This window comes from Ranitomeya variabilis, chromosome 3 (assembly GCF_051348905.1).
Source record: "Ranitomeya variabilis isolate aRanVar5 chromosome 3, aRanVar5.hap1, whole genome shotgun sequence".
Taxonomy (NCBI): Eukaryota; Metazoa; Chordata; class Amphibia; order Anura; family Dendrobatidae; genus Ranitomeya; species Ranitomeya variabilis.
The window spans coordinates 636,278,584-636,296,805 of NC_135234.1; the positions used below are offsets into that span (position 1 = coordinate 636,278,584).

General features: G+C 41.1%; 1 protein-coding gene across 2 annotated transcripts in view; it reads right to left on the reverse strand.

Moving 5' to 3' along the window:
* Positions 1 to 18,222, reverse strand: part of DGKA (diacylglycerol kinase alpha) — a 221,157-nt gene that overhangs the window by 64,494 nt on the left and 138,441 nt on the right. For both annotated transcript variants that reach the window (XM_077297576.1, XM_077297575.1), the window contains 3 exons: positions 1,951 to 2,041; positions 1,731 to 1,807; positions 897 to 1,044 (listed from right to left, as the gene is read on the reverse strand). In XM_077297576.1, the coding sequence (XP_077153691.1) occupies positions 897 to 1,044; positions 1,731 to 1,807; positions 1,951 to 2,023 (298 nt within the window). In that variant the 5' untranslated portion in view covers positions 2,024 to 2,041. The remainder of the gene's footprint in view (positions 1 to 896; positions 1,045 to 1,730; positions 1,808 to 1,950; positions 2,042 to 18,222) is intronic.

Sequence of the window (18,222 nt, forward strand, 5' to 3'; positions counted from 1 at the left end):
GGATACATCGGTGGCTTATCTACTGCATTACAGAATGCTGTAGATAAGCCCCTGATGCCGGTGGGCTTAGCTCACCTTCGATTTTGGGGGTGACAGGTTCCCTTTAAGACATGAATATCAAGGAGGATGCAAAAGGAGGTGATCATGTAGAGCAGGTCAGCATCAAGATCTTCCATGTGCAGCCACTCTGAGATAGAGTCAGGAGCGGGAAGAATCAAGAATAGCGAGCGGTCTGGATTCACAGGATGTTGATATTATTCAGTTATGGCAATGTGGTATTACTGAGTCACTGGATGGTGACTGATAATAATTAGTCACTATATTTAGGGTAGTGTTAATGACAGAGGAGTACATATTTAGTGGGGAGCACAGTCAACACCTCTGAACTCGAGGACCCAGCTATGTGGCAGCAATACCTTGCATAAAGATTACTATGAGTGAAATACACATTTATCTATTGTGCACAGTGATAATTATTTATTTGCCATCATAACTGATGATAAATAATAGTTTCTTCTCCTTTTTATCATTACGTTTGTTAGGGTTGACCAATTGGCGTCATGATTCATGATTATAACTGGTGCGTATAATTGGGCCTGTATTACGGGTGCATTCCATTATTGGTGCTCAGGGCAGCAGGAGTTGTACATACGGCCGTGTCTGTGCGCCATTCAGAATAGGACATTCTCGGACACTGAAAGTACTAGACAGACACAAATTCCGAATAACGAGAATATTCCAAAGCTGGCATGCATGTTAATAGACTCCAAACACCTACAGGAGACTTTTTTTTTCCTTTATTAAAAAAAAAAAAAAAATTTATTAAAAAGATATTACAAGCATAAAGGAATACCCGTCTTACTATACATATGGACATTTTCCAGAGACTCACTTACCATTTGTCCCATCTGTTTCATTGCCTTGTCCGTCCACACTGGGTGCTGCCAGGAAAGACATGAACAGCCGCTTGTAGAGATCAGGAGAAATTTCATCTGTATCCAGGTAGGCTTTCAAGAAACTCTTGAACCCCTCAAAATCTATTGACTGGAAAATATAACAGCAAGGTTTTAGACACGCCGATAAGGAATCTCTTTTCACAGCCTTCACATATGCTCAGATTCCAGGCACTGTGTGCATTCTCTTTTCTATTTGGAAGCAGCAGGTAGCCACTTTGGATTTTTTTCAAAACTTGCATAAAAATGAACATTAAAGATTGTTTGATATCATGCAGTCTGCTGGAAAATCAACAACGACTTTTTCTGTTTAGTCACAAACTGTCTGCATATTGAGAATAATATTAGCATCTATTATAAGTAGCCAGAAACGCATGAACCACCATGCTAGAGATAATTGTAGAAGTGGATAGCATGGATATGTGCACATGTATGTTTGCATACTGAGCTAATTGCTATCGTAATTTGAATTTCCTCACTTTGCACAGTTTTTTCTTCTTATACTATAGCTAATGCAATATAAAATGACAGATGCCTTCTTAGGGCACGGCATACTGCGTGAAAGGACATTGTGAAGGTCCTAGGTACATCTGAAAAACATACATTTACATGGAAACCTCGGTCACAGCAGATCCTCTAAGAGGACATCTGAGTTGGACACAGAACTGGGAAACACCCTGACGTAATATCACTTTTAAGCTATACCACAGCACCTGCTGCAGAGGAGGCGACCCTGCACACGAAAAATAGAAGAAGGAAATCTGCAGAAAAGCTCACCTCCTCTGTTAGGTGGGGGTTGGAGGTGCCATCTCCGTAAAACTCCTGCAGAACATCTTGAACCTTTTTGCTGCTGTCTAGAAATAAAATAGCATTTGATTTGAACATGTAATCTCTGGCACAATTTTCTTGCAGTTTTCTCCTCTATCTGGGACAAGGGAGCCTGAAGGTTGAATAATCAGGATATATGCAGTGGAGAGTATAGAGGACATTTACTCACAATCTATGTACTTCTGCAGTTGGGTGAACTCCTCGGGGCAGAGGATTGCCCACTCCTTGTTCTCCTCACTCATTCTGGCTCTGCGACAGCCCTGCGGCAAGGCAACAAGATGAGGTGAGCGGATCCAATGTTCAAGGAAGAGGAAAGAGAGTATGAGAGAAAGGGGGGACTGCCTGGGATGAATGGGGTCTGATTCTGGCTCAAACCTTGGATTACATATTAGCTGATCTAACACATTCTCCCAGAGTTTTCCAGAGCCACCGAGCTGCTGTAATAATGAGAGAGAGACAGATTGAGTGGCAGTGTGACAGCGAGAGAGGGGGAGGCAAGAATGGGATGGAGAGAAATGGAGAAAACAGATAAAGCCAGGGATACACACTGGATGTGTGCAGCAGAAGAAAAGTGGCACTGGTGAAAAGAAGACAGGAAGGGAGAAATGAAGGGCTGAGAACAGCTGTACAAAACAAGAACTGACGGGTACGGGAGACGGGAGAGAGGGGGGATCCAGCCGTGAGTGGTGGGTGTAGTGCAAAAATATAAAGTGTCAGAGGAGGAGATTTAGAGAACAAGGAAAGGTAAGACCACACAGACCATGGAGACAGCCTTGAATTCAGACACATCAGCAACATGGTCATTCTGTTTTCCTTACTCCGAGGCAATATTATTGGTGCTTACATCTAATTCTTTTCCTCCTCTGTCTCCTGTTACAATCCAGTCCATAAACCTACATAATAGATGTTCGGATATAGATATATCTATATATATATATTCCGTTGTACAATACTTGGGCATCAAGGATAAACATATATAATGTCCTCAGCAACAAGAGGAAACACTGACATCTAAAACAGGACATTCAAAAAAGAACAATTGCCCCCCCCCCCGCTATTAGTTATTCAAGACTCCCCTATTCAAGAGGCAATAATAACCACCTACAATTAGCAAAAAATAAAGTAATAAAGAACAAGTAATAAGCAGTAGGAATGTCAATCATACGTTTTGCATGTCGAGTATGCATGTTGGCCTCTCTGGCATAAAGAGCATCCGACACATAGTGCTGAACCGATTAATAAGGTAAATGTCTAAAGAAAGCACAACAGCAGCTTCTCTCAGCAAACACAACAAAGTCAAACAAACATGTAAAGGGCATTTTCATCAAGTCACCTGCTGCTACAGGCGAGATCCGCACATACTTCGAAAAATATCTTTTTGAACATCACTCTCAAGCAAAATAAGAAGACAGGTCCTTTACACAGTGGTTCTATACACAACTACCCGCACAGGACAGAGCAACGACTGCGTAACCTGCAGCTAATATGTTCTGTATGGTCCTTAATATAAGATCATGTTCTCAGATCTAGTTATTTATGAGATGAGGCAGCAAAGAGGAGACCACATGTGTTATATTGAGGGTTAAACCATTTTCTCTTCTTTTATTGGTATTGACTTAAATATTTAATGCTGTTTTCCAAACTATTATTATAAAGAATGACAATGGCTTGATTTTCAGAATGTTATAACTTCCTCCTTTACCACTGAGTGATCTCATAATGAGATTACAGGAGCAGCTTTCACTGCTTATAAGGAGGAAACAGCTAATGCACAACATGTCTTACAGTCAGCTAACAATTTTCTTATTGAAAAAAAAATGTATATATAAAACAACAAGTTCACAAGACCGAATTTTTGGTCCGAGTGCTGTCCGTGAAAAAATTGACATAACATGGACTGCACTAGCACCAATGTTATACAATTAGGCTGTTCAGGCAGGCATTTATTTTACACGGACTCAGCATGTTCTATTCTCTTCTGCATAGCGGATGGGACTCACCTATTGAACTCTATAGATGCATAAAATAAAATAAAAATCCACACCAATCAAGCATATACAGTTGTGTGAAAAAGTCTTTGCCCCTTCCTCATTTCCTATTCTTTTGCATGTTTGTCACACTTAAATGTTTCAGATCAGCAAACAAATTTAAATATTACAGAAAGATAACAGAAGTAAAGACAGAATACAGTTTATAAATGAAGGTCTTTATTATTAGGGAAAAAGAAATCCAAACCTACAGGGCCCTGTGTGAAAAAGTGACCCCCCTTAAAACATAATTTAACTGTGGTTTATCACAGTTTTGGGAAGCGGAGTTCAAATTCCCTAGCCACACCCAGGCCTGATTACTGCTACATCTGTTTTCAATAAAAAAAAAGTGATTGTCCCCTAAATCTAATAACTGGTTGGGTCACCTTTAGCAGAAATAACTGCAATGAAGCGTTGCAATAACTGGCAATGAGTCTTTTACAACCCTCTGGAGGAATTTTGGCCCACTCATCCTTGCAGAATTGTTGTAATTCAGCCACATTGGAGGATTTCCGAGCATGAACTGCCTTTTTAGGCTATGTGCCCACGTTCAGGAAAGTGTGCAGAATTTTCCTGAGCAAATCCAGACTACTTTCGCAGGAAATCCGCACACGTTTTTTGCGCGTTTTCTGCACATTTTTTGTGTGGATTTTTGGCATTTTTTTCCGGAGCTTCCCAATGCAATAATATAGCGGGAAATCCGCAAAAGATCCGCAAAATTAATGAACATGCTGTGTTGTTTTCCACGATGCGTTTTAATTGCGGAAAAAAACGCAACATGTGCACAATAATTGCGGAATGCATTCAAAATTATAGGATCATTAATGTAAGCGTTTTTGCAGCGGAAAACCGCCGAAAAAAACGCGAAACAAATGCAAACAATCCGCAACGTTTGCAAATAGCCTTAAGGTCATGCCACAGCATCTAAAATTATTATTATTATTATTTATTTATATAGCACCATTAATTCCATGGTGCTGTAAATGAGAAAGGGGTTACATACAGAGTTATAGATATCGTTTACAGTGAATGAATTTACAATGAAAGACTGGTACAGAGGTGAGAACACCCTGTCCTTGCGGACTTACATTCTCCATTAAGGTCAGGACCGGACTAGGCCACTCTAAAGTCTTAGTTTTGTTTCTCTTAAGCCATTGAGAGGTGGACTTGCTGGTGTGTTTTGGATCATTTTCCTGCTGCATAACCCAAGTGTGCTTCAGCTTGAGGTCAAGAACAAATGGTCGAACATTCTCCTTCAGGATTTTTGATAGACAGCAGAATTCAAGGTTCCATTTACCACAGCAAGTCTTCCAGGTCCTGAGGCAGCAAAACAGCCCCAGACCACCACCATATTTTACTGTTATGATGTTCCTTTTCTGAAATGTGGTGTTACTTTTACGCCAGATGTAATGGGAGATACACCTTCCAAAAAGTTCAACTTTGTCTTGTCAGTCCACAGAGTATTCTCCCAAAAGTCTTGGGTATCATCCAGATGTTTTATGGCAAAACAGAGACAAACCTTTATGTTCTTATTGCTCAGCAGTGGTTTTCGTCTTGGAACTCTGCCATGCAGGCCATTTTTGCCCAGTCTCTTTCTTATGGTGGAGTCATGAACACTGAACTTAACTGAGGAAAATGAGGCCTGCAGCTCTTTGGATGTTGTTGTGGTATCCTCTTGGATACTTCGTCGCTGTGCTCTTGGTGTAATTTTGGCCACTCCTGGGAAGGTTCACCACTGTTCCATGTTTTTTGCCATTTGTTTATAATGGCTCTCACTGTGGTTCGCTGGAGTCCCAACACTTTAGAAATGCCTCTATAACCTTTTCCAGACTGATAGATCTCAATTTATTTGTTTTATATTTGTTCCAGAATTTATTTGGATCATGCCATGATGTCTAGCTTTTGAGGACCTTTTGGTCTACTTCACTTTGTCATTCAGGTCCTATTTCAATGATTCCTTGATTGGGAACAGGTGTGGAAGCAATCAGGCCTGGGTGTGACAGGGGAATTTGAACTTGGCTTCCCAAAGATGTGATAAAGCACAGTTAATTTTTGTTTTAGGGGTGGGGGGCAATCATTTTTCCACACAGGGTCCTGTAAGTTTGGATTTATTTTTCCCTTAATAATAATGTACAATAACAAAATGTATTGTTATTTTCTGGTTAGCCAATAAAGGTATCACTCCTAGAATACTTCTGTCATCATTGGGCAGAAAAGTATTCACATCCCTTAATAACAAAACACTTTCATTTAAAAATTGCATTTTGTGTTCACTTGGGTTATCTTTGTCTAATATTTAAATTTGTTTGGTGATCTGAAGCATTTAAGTGTGACAAACATGCAAAAATGTTACACAATTGTAGCATCCACTTTTTGGACAACCCCTTCTAAATCCCTAAGTTTCCGCCCAGTAAAATTATAGCACTCACCTACAATGTCAGTGCTGTTACAGCAGTATCGCAGTATCCCAGGGATCACATTACTTCATATCACGCGATCTCTGTGGCCAATCAGCAGTCGATTCACTCTCCCTGACTTCGGACGAATCATATACATCCGGAGCAAGTAAGAGAGCAACATGTATGTGATTTGTCTGAAGGCAGGGAGAGAAAAGCCTGCGCTAACTGGCCCCAGGGATCGCATGACATAATGCCATGCAAATTCCAGGAGTGCCAGTGTTGACATTGCTAGAACGTCGCCGGTACCAGCGCTGAGTATAAGTGGTTATTATTTTACAGAGGTGAAACATAGGCATTCAGAAGGGGTTGTCTGAGTAGTGGACAATCCCTTAAGGAAACTATATTTGGTCAAGAATAACTGTTGATAAAATTGGATACATCACAGATCTCACACAGATTGCATACAATGACAATTGAGAACGAAATTGCCTGGTTTTTTTTGGAAGATTTATTTACATCCTCGTATGAACTTAGCCTGAGATATGGAACACCTATAAAAACATATACAGTAATAAATATAGTTAGTGGGTTAAACAAACACCTAAGTCCATAAATTTTAAAATTTTTATACTCAAAGGCAATATGTGACCAGGTTTTTACTATGTAATCCAAGAGCAGCAAGCTGTGGTAACAGAGACCCTGATTCCAACGATCTGTCACTTACTGGGCTACTTACTGAAGTTTTTTTGTGAAATACCTTTTTAATCTGTTGCACATCTTACAGTTCTCTGAATGTGGAGTTCTGTATCACCCCGACCACAAAACTGATTAGCAGAAAGTTGCCAACCAGTGGTAGAGGTGGGGTTATAGAGGGCAGGAGGACTGCGTGGCATGAGACAATTAGTCATCTAGTGATTATCTCCTACTGATAAAACACTGATTTTATTGAAAGTACAATATCAGTCCAGTAAGTGACCTATCGCTGGAATCAGGCTCTCTACCCAATACCCTTTGGTGCTCGCAGATTGTTTAAGAAGAACCTACTGATAGATTTCCTTTAACCCCAGTTCATATGGAGAAAAGAAAAAGAAAAAAAATTGCATATACGCGAATTGACACAAAGTGCAAATAGTTACTTTTTACGCCCTAACAGGTCCCTGGATCAACATTATATTTTACTACCTAAATAAAACTTTAAATAAATGTAATTTATGGAAAAGCCCTTTAATCAGTGTTATGCTGCCAGAGGAAATTGAACATTTTACAGTAAATAAATAAGGAAATCAACAGATCTTTAGATATTATTTTCTAATATCCAGTTACCGTAATTGCTGTAAAAAACAAGCCCACAAATAGTATATCACAATATAAAACGCTCTTGCAAAAGAAAAACAGTTTTGTTTTTAGTGGAGATAAACACAAAACCGAATATGTGAATGTCGCCATAGCTTGAAAAGGATGGGAGTTCATTAGATTGTTTGCTGCAATGTCTCTTAGGGTACCGTCACACATTGAAATTTCCATCGCTACGACGTTACGATTCGTGACGTTCTAGCGATATCGTTACGATATCGCTGTGTCTGACACGCTACTGCGATCAGACACCCTGCTGAGAATCGTACGTCGTAGCAGATCGTTTGGAACTTTCTTTCGTCGCTTGATCACCCGCTGACATCGCTGGATCGTTGTGTGTGACAGCGATCCAGCGATGTCTTCGCTTGTAACCAGGGTAAACATCGGGTAACTAAGCGCAGGGCCGCGCTTAGTTACCCGATGTTTACCCTGGTTACCCGGGGACTTCGGCATCGCTCCAGCGCCGTGATTGCAACGTGTGACCGCAGTCTACGACGCTGGAGCGATGATCATACGACGCTGCGACGTCACGAATCGTGCCGTCGCAGCGATGAAAATTTCAATGTGTGACGGTACCCATTTGTTGAATCAATTGCAATCCGCCTACCACCTGTAAATCAGTGTTTTGCTTATCTGATTGCAATCCATTACAGTATATCCCCTTTACAAACTTAACCCCTTAGTGACGGAGCCAATTTGAAACTTAATGACCAGGCCAATTTTTACAATTCTGACCACTGTCACTTTATGAGGTTATAACTCTGGAACGCTTTAACGGATCCCGCTGATATTGAGACTGTTTTGTTTGTGACAGATTGTACTTCATGTTAGTGGTAACATTTCTTCGATATTACTTGCGTTTATTTATGAAAAAAATGGAAATATTGCAAAAACTTTTAAAATTTCACAATTTTTATGCCTTTAAATCACAGAGATATGTCACACAAAATAGTTAATAAATAACATTTCCCACATGTCTACTTTACATCAGCACAATTTTGGAAGCAAATTTCTTTTTTGTTAGGAAGTTATAAGGGTTAAAGTTGACCAGCGATTTCTTATTTTTACAACAAAATTCAAAAAAACATTTTTTAGGGACCATCTCACATTTAAAGTCACTTTGAGGGGTGTACATGACAGAAAATACCCAAAAGTGACACCATTCTAAAAACTGCACACCTCAATGTGCTCAAAACCACATTCAAGAAGTTTATTAACCCTTTACGTGCTTCACAGGAACTGAAACAATGTGGAAGGTAAAAATTAACATTTAAAGGGACTCTGTCACCTGAATTTGGAGGAAACAATTTTCAGCCATAGGGGCGGGGTTTTCGGGTGTTTGATTCACCCTTTCCTTACCCGCTGGCTGCAATATTGGATTGAAGTTCATTCTCTGTCCTCCATAGTACACGCCTGCGTAAGGCAAGATTGGCTTGTGCCGGCATGTACTACGGAGGACAGAGAATGAACTTCTATCCAATATTGCAGCCAGCATGCAGCCAGCGGGTAAGGAAAGGGTGAATCAAACACCCGAAAACCCCGCCCATATGGCTGAAAATTGTTCCCTCCAAATTCAGGTGACAGAGTCCCTTTAACTTTTTTTTTACAAATATTTTAATTCAGAACCAATTTATTTTATTTTAACAAGTGCAAAACGAGAAAATGAACCACAAAAATTGTTGTACAATTTCTCCTGAATACGCCGATACCCAATGTGTGTGGGAAAACCAATGTTTTGGTGCACGGCAGAGCTCGGAAGGGAAGGAGCACCGTTTGACTTTTTTAATGCAGAATTGGCTGGAATTGAGATCGGACGCCATGTCGCATTTGGAGAGCCCCTGATGTGCCTAAACAGTGGAAACCCCCCACAAGTTACACCATTTTGAAAACTAGACCCCTAAAGGAACTTATCTAGATCTGTGGTGAGCACTTTGAAACCCCAAGTGCTTCACTGAAATTTATAACGTAGAGCCATAAAAATAAAAAATTGTATTTTTTCCACAAAAATGATCTTTTTACCCCCAAATTTTTACTTTCACAAGAGTAACAGGAGAAATTGGACCACCAAAGTAGTGCAGTTTGTCCTGAGTACTCTGACACCCCATATGTGGGAGGAACCACTGTTTGGGCACATGGCAGAGCACGGAAGGGAAGGTGTGCCGTTTTGGAATGCAGACTTTGATGGAATGGTTTGCGGGCATCACGCTAATACCCCATATGTGGGGGACCACTGTTTGGGCACACATAGGGGTTCGGAAGGGAAGTAGTGATGTTTTGGAATGCAGACTTTGATGGAATGGTCTACGGGCATCATGTTGTTTGCAGAGCCCTTGATGTGCCTAAACAGTAGAAACCCCCCACAAGTGACCCCATTTTTAAAACTAGATCCCCCAAGGAGCTTATCTAGATGTTTGGTGACGATTTTGAATGCCCAAGTGCTTCACAGAAGAAGTTTATAACACAGAGCAATGAAAATAAAAAATATTTTTTTTCCCCCATTTTTATATTTTCCCAAGGGTAACAGGAGAAATTGGACCCCAAAAGTTGTTGTCCAATTTGTCCTGAGTATGCTGATGCCCCATATGTGGGGGTAAACCACTCTTTGGGCGCACAGCAGAGCTCAGAAGGGAGGGAGCACCATTTGACTTTTTGAACGCAAAATTGGCTGGAATCAATGGTGGCGCCATGTCGCGTTTGGAGACCCCCTGATGTACCTAAACAGTGGAAACCCCCCAAATCTAACTCCAACCCTAACCCCAACACACTCCTAACCCTAATCCCAACCCTAATCATAACCCTAATCTCAACCCTAACACACCCCTAACCCTAATCCCACCCCTAACCCTAATCCCAAGCCTAACCATGACCGTAACCACAACCCTAACTCCAACACACCCCTAATCTCAACCCTAACCCTAATCCCAACCTTAATCCCAACACACCCCTAACCCTAATCCCAACCCTAACCATAACCCTAACCACAAACCTAACCCTAATCTCAACCCTAACCCTAATCCAAACCATAATCCCAACCCTAACCCTAAACCCAACCCTAACCCTAATCCCAACCCTAACTGTAATCCCAACTCTAACCTTAACTTTAGCCCCAACGCTAAGGGTATGCTTCCACGGGGAGTAATCTATGCGCTTTGGATGCAGCGGATTCCCCGCTCCGCCAAAAGTGCCACCCCCTGTTGTAGTGCGGTGATTCTGGATGTTTTCACTGAACACATCATATTCATAGACTGGGTTATTTATCTTGCGGAGACGGAGAATCTCCGCAAGATAAATAGACATGCTGGGGTCTGAAAGATGTGCCGCATGTCCGGTTATGCAGGACCGCCGGATGTGGTCCTGCACGCATAGTGGAGACGGGATTTCATAAAATCCCCTCCACTATGCTGTAACATCTGGACGCTGTGGATTGGATGCTGCGGCTGTACGCAGCGTCCAATCCACAGCACATCCTGAACGAATACTTAACCTGGAAACATACGCTAACCCTCATTTTAGCCCCAAACCTAACCCTAACTTTAGCCCAACTCACTTTAGTCCAATTCACTTTAGCCCAACTGTAACCCTAATGGGAAAATAAATACATTTTCTTTATTTTATTATTGTTCCCTAACTAAGGGGGTAATAAAGAGGGGGGGTATTTACTATTTTTTTTATTTTGATTTCTGTGATAGGGTCTATCATAGTGACCAAAATGAACCAATAGGAAAAATCTTCATATTGTGGCCGGGTGCCAGCCAGCAGATCTCGGTGGGTGCTCTGCGCATGCGCCTGCCATTTTCTTACCGGAAGAAGACACCAGCAGCCGTGGGGAGAAGCAGGAGGATCCAGGGACATCGGGAGACACTGGTAGGTATCGGGGGGCGATCGGAGACCCTATTTCTCTGTCCTCGGATGTGCGATCACATCGAAGGACAGAGAAATTAAATGGCAAATCACGCTTTTTTTTGCGGGCGCCAGTATACGGTTAATACCGGCGATCACAACCCATCGCTTTGTCCCTACATTGTGCTGCTCTCAGATTATAAAGAAAGCTGGTGACAGATTTTCTTTAACCCAAGTTCATATGGAGGAAAGCAAAATCCACTCCAAAAATTGCAGTTACACAAATTACCACAAAAAGAAAATATTTACTTCTTAAGACCTGAACATTATAGAATAATGAGGTTATTGCACCAAAAACATACATCACCTATCCAAGGGAAGGGTGATAAATCTGTATGAGTCTACCTGCTGGAAGCCCCACTGATCCTAAAAATGGGGGTCAGTAAACATAGTGGTACAACCACTCCATTAATGGTCTATGAGAGCAGTGGTCACTAATGTGCACTGTCACTCACAAACACTTTTACGGTATGTTAAGACAGAATTTTCTGATCTGCTTAGAAATTCACATCAAAGAGTATTGAAGTCGTGTTTGATGTGGATTTTGAAGCAAATCTGCTTAGAAGTTGAATGGAAGGGTGCTCAAGCCTGCACACAATTCCTCCATTCACATGGAGTACAAGGGCCCCTGTTCTCGGCTTAGAATTGGTTGGAAGTTTACGATATATATGCCACTATATAGGTATACAATGGCATAGGTTGCCAATAGCCTCCTATTGTAAACATTTACTGTACATTTCAGAATAAAAAAATAAAAATTACAGTAGCATACCATTTCCTATAGTGACAAAAATGGTGTGCCAAAGCACTCTGGCCCAGTGTATGCCAAAGGGATAGTCACAGTAACAGCTTCTCTCATGTATATTCCGTATACAAGGAAGAAACAAGGTCTGAAAGTATCATTTGAAAAATGTTGAGATCCTACAATAATGGCCATGTACCATTCTTCTTGCTTATTTTCCAGGTGTTCACAGTTAAATTTCTATAAAGCATCTCAGTTATATGTACAGGTCCTTCTCAAAAAATTAGCATATAGTGTTAAATTTCATTATTTACCATAATGTAATGATTACAATTAAACTTTCATATATTATAGATTCATTATCCACCAACTGAAATTTGTCAGGTCTTTTATTGTTTTAATACTGATGATTTTGGCCTACAACTCCTGATAACCCAAAAAACCTGTCTCAATAAATTAGCATATCAAGAAAAGGTTCTCTAAACGACCTATTACCCTAATCTTCTGAATCAACTAATTAACTCTAAACACATGCAAAAGATACCTGAGGCTTTTAAAAACTCCCTGCCTGGTTCATTACTCAAAACCCCCATCATGGGTAAGACTAGCGACCTGACAGATGTCAAGAAGGCCATCATTGACACCCTCAAGCAAGAGGGTAAGACCCAGAAAGAAATTTCTCAACAAATAGGCTGTTCCCAGAGTGCTGTATCAAGGCACCTCAATGGTAAGTCTGTTGGAAGGAAACAATGTGGCAGAAAACGCTGTACAACGAGAAGAGGTGACCGGACCCTGAGGAAGATTGTGGAGAAGGACCGATTCCAGACCTTGGGGAACCTGAGGAAGCAGTGGACTGAGTCTGGTGTGGAAACATCCAGAGCCACCGTGCACAGGCATGTGCAGGAAATGGGCTACAGGTGCCGCATTCCCCAGGTAAAGCCACTTTTGAACCATAAACAGCGGCAGAAGCGCCTGACCTGGGCTACAGAGAAGCAGCACTGGACTGTTGCTAAGTGGTCCCAAGTACTTTTTTCTGATGAAAGCAAATTTTGCATGTCATTCGGAAATCAAGGTGCCAGAGTCTGGAGGAAGACTGGGGAGAAGGAAATGCCAAAATGCCTGAAGTCCAGTGTCAAGTACCCAGTCAGTGATGGTGTGGGGTGCCATGTCAGCTGCTGGTGTTGGTCCACTGTGTTTCATCAAGGGCAGGGTCAATGCAGCTAGCTATCAGGAGATTTTGGAGCACTTCATGCTTCCTGGCACCTGCTCACAGTGCCAAAACCACTGGTAAATGGTTTACTGACCATGGTATTACTGTGCTCAATTGGCCTGCCAACTCTCCTGACCTGAACCCCATAGAGAATCTGTGGGATATTGTGAAGAGAAAGTTGAGAGACGCAAGACCCAACACTCTGGATGAGCTTAAGGCCGCTATTGAAGCATCCTGGGCCTCCATAACATCTCAGCAGTGTCACAGGCTGATTGCCTCCATGCCACGCCGCATTAAAGCAGTCATTTCTGCCAAAGGATTCCCGACCAAGTATTGAGTGCATAACTGAACATTATTATTTGATGGTTTTTTTGTTTGTTATTAAAAAACACTTTTATTTGATTGGACGGTTGAAATATGCTAATTTATTGAGACAGGTTTTTTGGGTTATCAGGAGTTGTAGGCCAAAATCATCAGTATTAAAACAATAAAAGACCTGACAAATTTCAGTTGGTGGATAATGAATCTATAATATATGAAAGTTTAATTGTAATCATTACATTATGGTAAATAATGAAATTTAACACTGTATGCTAATTTTTTGAGAAGGACCTGTAAACTAATCCCGTACTCCCTTTTCAGGTAATGGTAAAAGGAGTTTTTGCATTTAGCAAGTGTTAGTAGTTATACATTTTAACTCAGGATAGAGCCATATTGGCTTGACAGAAATAAGAAACTTTACTTCTGGGAACATTTTCATCAGTATTTTTAGTCAATGTTGTGAAAATCGTGCAAAAAAACGCACTAACCTGGTGTAAGTTGTAGCCACATGGTTTTTATAGGTGATAAGTGGAAAAAATTATTTCACAATAAAAGCAATGCAGATAAAAAAGAACCTGCTTCCCTACTACCCAGCGTCCTCCTTACTAGACGGTAGTGTACTGCTGAAGAATAACAGTTCTTTTCCAGTGATACGGTCGCACTTCTGGCAAGAACTGTGCTCTGTCCACAGCTTTGTCTCTGTATCAATCATCAGAGGAGTGCAGGGGCACTGAAGCTGGCCAGATTTAGCTTGTTGCAGAGCAATGCTTGCAAGCTTTAAACCCGAAAACTAGTCCCCTAGGACACATATTGGGTACAAATTGACTATTAATGAACATTGTAAAAAATATTGGAGACATAATCCCATATCAATCATCTGTGCACTATTGGGCAGGGAATTATAAAAAATCCTTCAGCACATACTGTGGTAACATGCCACCTTGGCCAGCTTCAAACAAAGGAATCCACACCCCTCCGCTAGCTAGCTGGAATGCAACCTTCTACAGGAAGACCCCCTGTGGATCCAAGGCAAGGGTCTGAGTCCTTTGTTCAGCCAGCTATGATTTCATAAAGGAGATATTGAAATACTACACGTCCTAGTTGTACATTGCTTATATTTCCAAGATCTCCAGAACAGGGCAAGTGCATGCCTGGGTGTCAAGTCATTCTAACACGCACGAGAAGGGAGATATATACAGTTGTGCTCAAACGTTTCCATACTCCAGCAGAATTTTTGCTTTCTTGCCCTTTTTTCAGAGAATATGAATGATAACACCAAAACTTTTTCTCCACTCATGGTTAGTGGTTGGGTGAAGCCATTTATTGTCAAACTACTGTGTTTTCTCTTTTTAAATCATAATGACAACCCAAAACATCCAAATGACCCTGATCAAAAGTTCACGTATCCTGGTGATTCTGGCCTGATAACATGCACGGAAGTTGACATAAATGGGTTTGAATAGCTACTAAAGGTAACATCCTCACCTGTGACCTGTTTGCTTGTAATCAGTGTGTGCATAAAAGCTGAGTGAGTTTCTGGAATCCAGATAGAATGTTGCATCTTTCATCCAGCCACTGACGTTTCTGCATTGTGAGTCATGGGGAAAGCAAAAGAATTGTCAACGGATCTACGGGAAAAGGCAGTTGAACTGTGTAAAACAGGAAAGGAATACAAGATATCCAAGGAATTGATAATGCCAGTCAGCAGCGTTCAAACTATGATTAACAAATGGAAAATCAGGGGCTCTGTAAAAACAAAACCACGGTCATGTAGACCAACAAAAATGTTGTCCACAACTGCCAGGATAATTGTTCGGGAAGCAAAGAAATACCCACAAATAACATCAGCTGAAATACTGGACTCTTTGAAAACTAGCGGTGTGGCTGTTTCAAGATGCACAATAAGAAGGCGCTTGAAGAAAAATGGGCTGCATGGTCGATCTGCCAGAAGAAAGCCATTAGGGCGCAAATGCTACAAAGTATCTCATCTACAATACGCAAAACAGCACAGAGACAAGCCTCTGGAACAAGGTAATTTGGAATGATGAGACCAAAATTGAACTATTTGGCCACAACCATAAATATTACATTTGGAGAGAGATCAACAAGGCCTATGATGAAAGGAACACCATTCCTACTGTAAAGCACGGAGGTGGATCACTGATGTTTTGGGGATGTGTGAGCTACAATGGCACATGAAACTTGGTCAAAGTTGAAGGAAAGATGAATGCAGCACGTTATCAGCAAATACTGGAGGCAAATTTGCACTCATCAGCCCGGAAGCTGAGCATGGGACTTACTTGGGCATTCCAACATGACAACGATCCAAAACACAAGGCCAAGTCGATCTGTCATTGGCTACAGCAGAACAAAGTGAAGGTTCTGGAGTGGCCATCTCAGTCTCCTGACCTCAATATCACTGAGCCACTCTGGGGAGATCTCAAGTGTGCAGTTCATGCTAGACAGCCCAGCAATTTACAGGAACTGGAGGCTTTTTGCCAAGAAGAGTGGGCAGCTTTACCATCTGAGAAAATAAAGAACCTCATCCACAACTACCACAAAAGACTTCAAGCTGTCATTTATGATAGAGGGGTAATACACGGTATTAAAAAATGGGGTATGTGAACTTTTGATCAGGGTCATTTGAATGTTTTGGGGAGGGGAGGGGATTTAGGTTCCGCCCAGAGGGCAGGAAGGGAGTGACCCAGAGGGTTAAATGCTTGTGTGCAGCATTTCCTTCCATATTGCTTTTATATCCCGGAGGTTACGATGACACATGGTGTGAGAAGTCGCACACAGAGGACCACAAGCCTCCCATGTGGCAGCGCCTCCGCCACAAGCCAGGCCTTTCATCTAACTGGTAACTGACCATATGTTCTGCTTATACCTTTTGTCCTACCACTATTGAATTTGCATATCTGACCATTATATAGGTATAACCATTGTGTATATGTAGTGTATTGTCTAGTGTACCCTTAAGGTGATTAAATATATAATTTAACTTTGGGCTGCTCTTTTATCTCGATCCACGAATCCACACGTCCGTTTCTCTTCCTAATCTCACATGCTACTGGGGGGCTGGCTCCTGGCCCGATATAACCTTGTTAACGGACCAAGCATATACTGAACTAGGAACTGGTGGCAGTCCTACCAGGCTGATAAGGTTCTGTTTCACTTGTGCTAGTGAAAGGGGCCTCTCAACCTGTCAGGGTTGTGGGTGAGTGTGGTGTCACGTCAGTGACTGCGTGGGCCACCTTCTCTCACTCCCCGTGCCTCCCTGGGCCCGTGTGGACAGGGAGGTGTCTGTGTAAAACTGCCAAGCTGACCTTACGTGTTCCAGGGGGTGCGGAACGTCACGTTGGTACAAGTGAGAAGACAAGGTGTGGATCCTTAAGGTTTCATAACAAACATGGTTAAAAAAAGTTTGTTATGTAGTAGGTGTGGAACTAGAGCTGTTTTTCAACTCTTGTCCCCCCTTCCTTCCTTCTGTGTCACTGTCCAGTTCTGTTGGATCACTGTCCATGTTTAATTGTAATTGTTACTCGTAGTCACTGATCGTGATCACTGATTGTGTACAGTCATTGCCTAGGATTTCAGCCACCCCTGAAATCTATTGGACATTATATTGGGCTAGGAGTGCAGCGCTTACAAGCTTTTGTTTTTTTTTTACTGAATTTTTATTGCATTTTTCAAAAACAAAATTACAGAATGACATAATAAAATTCAAAATATTGGCAAACAATATTGCATGATCATGCAAAATTTCTCATCTACTCCATGTAGCTGCAGTGGTTTCCGGCATAAATACATTGCTGACTGGTAACTTGCTTGAACTATTCCTGTGCTTTAAATTTTTTCAAAGTCCACTGCCAGTTTACTTAGCCTCATTCAGAGCCGAAACGTCGCCCAGACATTTATATATATATATATATATATATATATATAAATTGATAGTATAAATTTGAAACTAACATAAAGCAATAACCTTCCAAAGGTAGGTAAGAGTCATTAATTCTTTAAACTTGGATTCATTGAAACAACACATAAGGGATTTAAAACCGCATTTCTGGGGAGTCACTTGCCCTTAATCATGGTATAACAAATACATTACACTGGTCTTATTTAACCTCTTAGTGACAGAGCCAATTTGGTACTTAATGACCGGGCCAATTTTTACAATTCTGACCACTGTCACTTTATGAGGTTATAACTCTGGAACGCTTTAACAGATCCCGCTGATTCTGAGACTGTTTTTTCGTGACATATTGTACTTCATATTAGTGGTAACATTTCTTCGATACTACTTGCGATTATTTATGAAAAAAATGGAAATATGGCAAAAATTTTTAAAATTTTGCAATTTTCAAACTTTGTATTTTTATGCCCTTAAATCAGAGAGATATGTCACACAAAATAGTTAATAAATAACATTTCCCACATGTCTACATTACATCAGCACAATTTTGGAAACAATTTTTTTTTTTTTTAG